Below are 8302 nucleotides of genomic sequence, written 5' to 3'. Positions count from 1 at the left end.
CATCTGCTTTCATTATGTTCCCTGAAGGAGAAGAGTAAGCATAGAAAGGTAATTTCAAGTGAAGTATTAGAGGAAATGGGAAATGGGCTGATCATTTAATGACTGAAGTTGTGCAGTGTAGTTTTGTTCCTCTGCGAGCTTTTGACACAAAGTAAGGGTATCACCACGTTAAAGAGCATCACCGGAGACAGCCCTGAGGCTGGAACTCGCTGCAGGGTCTAGGGGCAGTGGGAAGTGCAGAGTACCTGGATTGCAGCATGTAAGGGGGAGAAGCAGGCAGGACCCTCCCACCTCCAGAGTAACAAATGAAGAATGAATGAGGCCTTTGGAGAGCCCCTCGCCCTAGCGGGATACGAGCCCTTGCAGCACGGCCGGCGGGCGGGGTCCGTGTCCGGCCCACCATGGAGGCGGGGCCAGGAGTCCGGGGCGGGGCGGTACCTGGGGCCCCGGCCGGGGGCGGGGCCGCGGCCGCTTCCCCCTTCCCGGGGCTCCAGCCAGCGCAGGCAACGGCGGCGGCAGAAGGCGAGCCGCGGGCCGTGAGGCCATGAAGGTGAAGAAGGGCGGCGGCGGGGCCGGGACGGGGGCGGAGCCCGCCCTAGGGGCCTCGGGCCCGAGCACTGAGCCCAAGTTGCAGGGAGAATCCGAATCTGGATCCGAGTCAGAGCCAGAGGCTGGACCGGGGCCCAGACCAGGGCCGATGCAGAGCAGGCAGCCCATCGGGCCGGAGGACGTGCTGGGGCTCCAGCGGATCACAGGCGGTGAGCATCTGCGAGGAGCTGGGCGGGAGGAGAGAGAGGAGGGGGCCCCCTACGGCACGCGGAGCTCGGCCCCCGCCCCCCTGCCCAACCTCCCCCCCACCTCGCGGTCCTCCCCTTGGTCCCCTCCTCTTCGTTTACTCTTCTCCCTCATGCTTCCCAGCCCGAGACCTCCATGTTCCCCTTCCCTTGATCTCTCAGTGCACCCTCCCCTCTCTTTAGAGATGGATTATTTGGCATAGATCATACCCCTCTCGCGTGGTGAAGGTAGGGCGGCAGCTGCTACTGTCCTCGTTCCCCCACCGAACCCTTCGAATCCCTAGGGGCCTGTCTGCATTGATGAGGAAGAGGGTGAGAGCAGTCTGTCTTCAGCCCCTCCTGCCCCTAAAGACAAGGAGGTGGAGACAGAGCTGCTTAGGTGGTCTCAAGATCATAGAGATCTTTCTGACCATTAATGCTGGGACCCAGGGAGCTCCCCCAGCAAACTGGGGTCATCCTTCTCTAGAAACTGTGAAGAAAGCGGGGATTTTTTTGGTGAGAAACTGTGCAGGAAGCTTTAATGGATTGACTCTAGGTCCTCCCTGGAGGTGGGGTAATACTCCAAACCCAGCCCAGGCTCTGTCCACTTTCTGCCACAGGACTCTTAGCAATTGAGGCCTGGTTGCCACTGTCCTTAAGTTTCTGAGATGAACTGGCAGGGTCCAAGCCTTTGTCATGCAGTTGGCTGTGTGACCTTGGCCACGTAAACTCTCTGAGCATGTTTCTTTATCTGTAAAATGGGGGTAAGAACACATCCCTCACAAGATTAATGTGCAGGTGAAATGAGTCTTCTGATTTTCTACAGTGCCCAATAAGTAGTACTGAAGGCACCACAGGCTGCCCATGGCTGAGGAGAGACAACTGGTCCTTTAGGCAATCAGGGGTCAACACAGGCAAGGGAAAAGGGCCAGGGAACTTCAGGGCAGAGGAGATGACTAGCCTAGAAGGGGCATTTGGGAGACAGTGGCTCTCTGCCATGGCTCCATTCATCACAGACCTGCTCCGTCCCTTTTTAAGAGCAGCCATTGGGCCTTATCTCTGGAGGTGGAGATGGGTGTTGGAGTGGACCTGAGCTCTCTGGAGCTGCAGAGCCTCTGGCTCACAGACAGACAGCACTGTGGCAGGGACCATGTTGGCAGGCCTGGGCCTGTACGCCTGGGGCCTGGGGGTCTAGCACCTCCATCGTCTCCAAGCCAAGCAGGAGCCATTCTTGGCTGGAGGCCCCGGGGGGACTGAGCTTCTTTCCCCAAGCAGGCACTTGGAGGAGGAGGCACTCCAAGGAGGAGGTCTGGACTGGACTGTTGTTGATGCCATTCAGGTTGCAATTGTTAACAGGAACATTTAGGATTCATTCTAGCTCAGGGGCAGAACTTCCTTGTGGGGTTTATCAGGAATTCACACCAACCTGAGTTCTGGGTAACTTTTGTTAACTGAAGGGGCTTCCTGGTCCCTGGCCTGTCTTGTGTCTCCTGTGTGGAGGAAATTCATGACTCATAGAGATAGGGCATCTGTAAGTAGAGGAACGAGCTTGATGGAACCCCCTTATCCTGTGCAGAACGGGAAAGAGTCCCCAGGCTGTCTATCTGGTATCCCCTGCTTGGTCTCTTCTGACCCTAATCACACACGTCCCTGGTTTGCTGTTCCTAGATTATCAGGTCTGAATCCAGCTTAGGAAACTATTTGTGGCTGAAGGGAAAAGAGGAGCTATGCTCTGAGCTCTCAGCCACTCTGCTCCCTAGTTTTGTCCTGACCTCCCTGGCTGCAGGGAAGCAGTGGCCATGCGACACTGAGCCATGGGCATCCCTGCTCCTCTTCTTCTAAGGACAGAAGAGTTGATAGATGGAATTTGTGATAGGAAAGATGGAAATGAGACTGCAAAGAGTTGTTCCAAGTGAGAGGAGAAGCCCCAGACATTGGAGAATGGGGAAGAGAGTTTTCTTGAAGGCTGGAAGTTGGGCAACTAGGATCGTGCTCCTGGCTCTGCCACCTCCTCTTCCTCTGTCCTGTGCCTTTTTTCCTGCATCATTGCACTAGTGCTTTCTGTGTAGACAAGGTGTCACAGGCTGGGGTAGGGACGACTTTCTCCCATCCCCTTCTCTGCCCCTAGGCTTTGGTGCCTGGCCACCACAGTTGTGTAGTGCCTACTGGGTGGGTAACAGATGGCTGCCAGGAGGGCTTCCTGGAGGAGTCTGTCCTCTGCTTGAAGAAGAGACAGACCTAGGAAAGAGAGAATGATTTTACATTTACTTCCTCTTCCTGCCCCAGAGTAGTAGGAGGTGGCTCAGGGTCTTGGGGTTTGATTTCCGCAAGGGGCGGATGTGATACTGTGCAGACTGAAAGCATTGACCCCCCCCCCCCCCCACACACACTGCACCTCTCTGTTCCCTCCCCACCCAAACCCTGACCCTCCATCCTCACTCCTAGTTAATTGCCAGGGCCTTCCCAAGCACTTCCAGTTGCTGTTGTAAGGGCAGTGATGGTCAGAACGGGCTTGTGCACTGGCTTCCTCAGTGGGGCCCACCCTGTCCCTGGTTCCCCTTCCGGACCCTTTACCCTCATCCACACCCTAGCTACACCTGCCACGCCCACATGCCAGCTTCACTTGGGGAGGGGGAGAGTATACTTTTCTTTGCGTGCTGGCTCAGAGCCAAGGCTGCAAGATGATCTTTGAGGGGGGTTCCCTTTCCTTGATAAGACTTCCATTTGGAGGTCACCAGAGGGTGGGAGCCCCCCCCCCCTTATTCCAGGCCCTATATTTGAGTCAGCAGAGCTTTGGCTAAGCTGCTTAAGGGATCTGGGTTTGTATAAGCTGCTTATGGGGAGAGGGGGGTGCTAGGGGGCAGTGAAGAGGACCAAGGAGGGGCCTCTCCATCTGTCTTGGCACCACCCACGTCAGGGAAAGTCCCCTCCAGACTAGCCTTGGCCTGACCCATCTACATATAGTACCATTAGCTGCTACATGGAGGGTGGAGGGGGCCCAGGGGGTCCTTTAAGAGGACTAGATCTCTCTCAAAGGCACATCTGTCTCCCATTCATACTGGGGGATGCATGTCAGCTTGAGACCCCTTTGGCCCAATGTTTCCCAGCTGACCTTAGCAAAATGAAGCTCCAGGGTGAGAATGAAAACGTGGGAGATGGCCTTGTCCTCTATACTTCACTGCTCTGTCCCTCCCTGATCCTCAGAGGCTACTAGCATGGAGCTGTGTGTCCCGTGTTCGATTCCCAAAGCAGATCTCTCACACTGTGAGGGCTTCTCCTGGCAAGGCCTCAGTTTCCTCCTTCTGGAGGGCATTGACCTCAGGGTCTGAGAAAGCAGCAGCTAGGCTGGGAGTCCCCCACAAGCTGTGATGTGGCAGGAGGGGTGCTGGACAGGCTCCTTCCTTGCTCAGTCGCCTGTCCCCCCTAGACTATTTGTGCTCGCCCGAGGAGAACATCTACAAGATCGACTTTGTCAGGTTCAAGATTCGAGACATGGACTCAGGCACTGTCCTCTTTGAAATCAAGAAGCCCCCAGCCTCAGGTGAATAGGCTGGTCTGCGTCAGGGACTGGGGGGCAAGCAAGGGGTATGGGAGGCTGCTCAGGGAACCTACAGGTCACAGGGGAGTCACAGTAAAGCTGGGGGTTGGGCTGCAGCATCCTTGCAAATCTTCAGGCAAGGAGGCCTCTGCTGGGGGCTGGGCGCACTTTTTCTTCCCAGCTGTTGCTGTACTCTTGGGAGTACAGCTCTGCCCCTTTGGTTCCTCAGCTTCTTCCTTTCCCTCCTGGGGGACACAGCCCCAGGAGTCCTAAGCTTCTGTGTTCCCTGTGGCCCTGGGAGTCACAGGGGAAATTAGTGACCTGCTGACCTAGGATGCCCAGGTGAAAGCCACTCAACCAGAAGTTCTGAACCTATTGCTGTGCCTTAAAAATCTTCTGGGGATATTTTACAAATATAGACATAGATGCCCTGGGAAGTGGGGGGGCACCTCTGGGTGGACAAGGGCCCCATCTTGAAGCTCACTGAACCTCAGCTGGTGTGCCTTGCAGAGCGGTTGCCCATCAACCGGCAGGACCTGGACCCCAATGCTGGGCGCTTTGTCCGCTACCAGTTCACGCCTGCCTTCCTCCGCCTACGGCAGGTGGGAGCCACGTGAGTCAGTGGGGTGAGGGCTGGGGGTGAGGGTGAGGGTGGGTGGGAGAGAGCGGGGAGCCCTTCCTGTGTTCTCCCCAAGCTGCACTGCTTGCTGCAGGCCAGCCTCAGCCCTGCCCCCTCGTCCCTCTCAGGGTGGAGTTCACTGTGGGGGACAAGCCAGTCAACAACTTCCGCATGATCGAGAGGCACTACTTCCGCAACCAGCTGCTCAAAAGCTTTGACTTCCACTTTGGCTTCTGCATCCCCAGCAGCAAGAATACCTGCGAGCACATCTATGACTTCCCCCAGCTCTCGGAGGAGCTGAGTGCGTGGCCAGGGCCCAGAGGACCACCCAGGGGGGCTGGGGTAGGGGTTGGGGAGGTGGAGTTTGTGGGCTGACCATACCCCATTTTCCTCTCCTCCTCAATCTCTGTGGCTTTGCTGAAAGCATGGTCACATGGTCCCATCATGGTGCCATGGTCCCATTTCCAAGTCACCTGTAGGAAAACAAGCTCACAGAGGCAAGGCGAGCTCACTGGGGTCATTCAGCTTATGCCCCCAAATCCTGAAGCCTCTTTATTGACCTGGCTTAGGCTCCTGACCTCCTGACCTTTGTCTTCCTCTGTCTCTCTTACAGTCAGCGAGATGATCCGTCACCCATATGAAACCCAGTCTGACAGCTTCTACTTTGTGGATGACCGGCTGGTGATGCACAACAAAGCTGACTATTCCTACAGCGGGACACCCTGACCCCCAAGTGGCCCCCTGACCCAGGAGGCTGTGGACCTGGACCCTGAGGCGTAGCCACCCCAATACCCACCTCTCAAACCCAGGTCTTCTGCCCAGGGAGTGCTTCAGGGCCCTGTACCCTGAGTCAGTTTTGGAAAGAAGGGCAACTTGTCCTCAGTGCAGGCCTCGTGGGACCTGGTACATGAGGTGGGTGGTAGGGAGGCTATCAGCCTCCATGTCCAGGAAGGCCTCCTGGGAGAGAAACAGCAGGGCATCCTGACAGCCTAGTTGGGCCCGCTTGGGCCCAAGTTTCAGAATAGTGCTCCTGTACCTAGGCTGTGAGTAGGTTGGAGCAGCGGTTCCTGTGCCCTGCCTGTCAAAGATCTTGGTGGGATCTGGTTACCAAGCTTCCCAAGGGATCCTGGCCCCTGGGCCCCAGCCACCACCATTAGGGGCTGAGACACTCACTGGCTGGGGCGTGGAAAGGCCAGTCCAGCTGGCAGTCTGTGTAGAGGCTGGACCAACTGTATATAGTTTTCAATAAACTTTCTCCTTTTCTCTTCTCTGGTTGTGGCCTCACTGGTTGTGGTGGAGCATGGACAGGTAATAAAGTGCTCATGATGGTGAAAGTCATCCCATTCCCAGTGCCCTCAGACCTGAGTGTTCTTGTCCTCTGACCCCTCGCATCTTGGCTCCACATTTCTGTGCTTAGAATCACATGTACTTGTTGAAAATTCCAGGACTCTTGATTGTGCTCATCTGAAACCTATACTTAAACCGGGAAGCAGTTGTAGGAACAGAGAAAAGAAGTACTACATGGTTCAAAATCAAGAAAGGAGTGCATCGGGGATGTGTCTTTTCTCCATACTTTTTCAGTCTATATGCACAACAGATTGGGAGGCTGGGCTCTATGAAGAAGAATGAGGCATAAGGATTGAAAGAAGACTCATCAACAACCTGCTCTATGAAGATGATTTAACCTTGCTTGCAAAAACAGGAGGACTTGAAATGTTTGATGCAGAATGTCAAGGACTGCGGTCTTCAATAAGGATTGCATCTCAGCATCAAGAAAACAAAGATTCTCACCACCCAGCCAATTGGCAGCATCATCATAGTTGGAGAACAGACTGCCATTAATAATTTGATCTTGCTTGGGTCCACAATCAACACTTTTGGCACCAGCAGTCAGGAAATCAAAAGATGAGTAGCTTTGGGAAAGTCTGCTGTCAGGTATTTCTCAAGAGTGCTAAAGAGCAATGATGTCAGTCTAGAGACTGAGGTGCCTGACTCACAACATGGTTTTATCAATACTTTCCATGTATGTGAGAGCTGAGTCAGTGACTAACAATGACAAAAGAAGAATTGATACCTTTGAGTTGTGGTGTTGCAGAAGAGTATTGAACATCATGGGCTGCCATGTCCTGGAGAGGGTAAAACCAGCTTGTTCCTTGAGGGCAAGGATTATGAATCTTCATCTCACATACTTTGGGGATATTGTCAGAGGGACCCCAGTCCTTGGAGAAGGAAATAATACTTGGAAGGGTGGAGGGTCAGCGCAGCAGAGGAAGACCCTGGATGAGATGGATTGACATGGATGGGACTGTGGCAAATAAGGGCAAATGTATGTGACTGGCTCAAAACAGGGCAGGATTCACAGCTATTGTTCGTAGGGTTGCTATGAGTCACGGTCATCTTGATGGCATGTAATAACAACATATGTGTTAAAAGTAAAATAGAGGGTCTGAGAGGGGAGCGTTTGGCCACGAGTCATAGCCAAACTTGGCAGAGCAGAGGTTGAAACAACTTCTAAGATGAGAGGGAATTGTTAACGGTGGAGTGAAGGGAGAGGTAGGGAGGTAGCCATGTCTTCCACCCACCTTCCCTGACCTCCAGAGGCTACCATGACCATTTAGGGCTGTGCTTTTAGTCATTGGCAAGAAGTTGACCAAGGCTTTAGCTGAGTCGTGGAGTTGTCTGTGGTTCTCAGCAGCCTTAGGGAGTCCCGTGACTTGATCAGGCCTGCCTGTAGCTCTGTCACTGTCTCTCTGTCCTAACTCCAGATCCAGAGGAGAGGCACTTAAGAATTTTAGGAGGTTGGTGATGAGCCCACCTTTCTAGATATGCCCAGTGTTAGCCCATCCTTGATTGGGAAGTCAGAGTTCAAAACACTGGAAATGCTGGGCTTCAGCTCAGTTCCAGAGCTGAGCTGCACTCTGAAATATGTGAGACACTGGCAACAAATAGCTGTCACTAGGATGTGACAGTCTAGACAAGGGAAAGAGAGTCGTGTGGGTGGAGAATCCTGGGAGGCTTCTTGGAGGAGGCAACATTGTAGCTGGGGCTTGAAAAATCTGACAAGACAAGGAGTGTGAAAACACTAGCTGATGAACTGATGGAATCTGGCCTCCACTAAACAGAGGGAAGAATCCCCTTCAAGGATACCAGCAGCACAAAGCTGATTGCTATGAAGTCAGATGTGTTTCTGGTGTGATACATCGTCTATCAATTCTAGACCAATTCTCCCTCCCACAACTCTCATTACTCAACTACCAGGTTCATTAACTCAGTGCAATGACCACAGAGAATTTACAATCAATACTTAGGATTGATTAGTGAAGTGACAGGTTACAATTCAGGGTGAAAAATGGTACAATTGGAGGCAGGGGA

General features: G+C 53.7%; 1 protein-coding gene across 1 annotated transcript; it reads left to right on the top strand.

Annotated features, from left to right (window-relative positions):
• The first annotated feature begins 480 nt into the window (after positions 1 to 480).
• On the top strand, positions 481 to 5656 carry UNC119 (unc-119 homolog (C. elegans)). The gene is made up of 5 exons (XM_006890954.1): positions 481 to 758; positions 4201 to 4314; positions 4822 to 4924; positions 5059 to 5231; positions 5544 to 5656. The coding sequence occupies exons 1-5, from the start codon at positions 545 to 547 to the stop codon at positions 5654 to 5656; spliced, it is 717 nt and encodes a 238-aa protein (XP_006891016.1). The 5' UTR covers positions 481 to 544.
• Positions 5657 to 8302: the final 2646 nt, after the last annotated feature.

The sequence above is a fragment of the Elephantulus edwardii genome, unplaced genomic scaffold (genome assembly GCF_000299155.1).
Source record: "Elephantulus edwardii isolate Elephantulus edwardi_28Jun2011 unplaced genomic scaffold, EleEdw1.0 scaffold00094, whole genome shotgun sequence".
NCBI lineage: Eukaryota > Metazoa > Chordata > Mammalia > Macroscelidea > Macroscelididae > Elephantulus > Elephantulus edwardii.
Note: the sequence above shows the minus strand (reverse complement) of the source record. Positions and strands in the feature narration are given on the sequence as shown.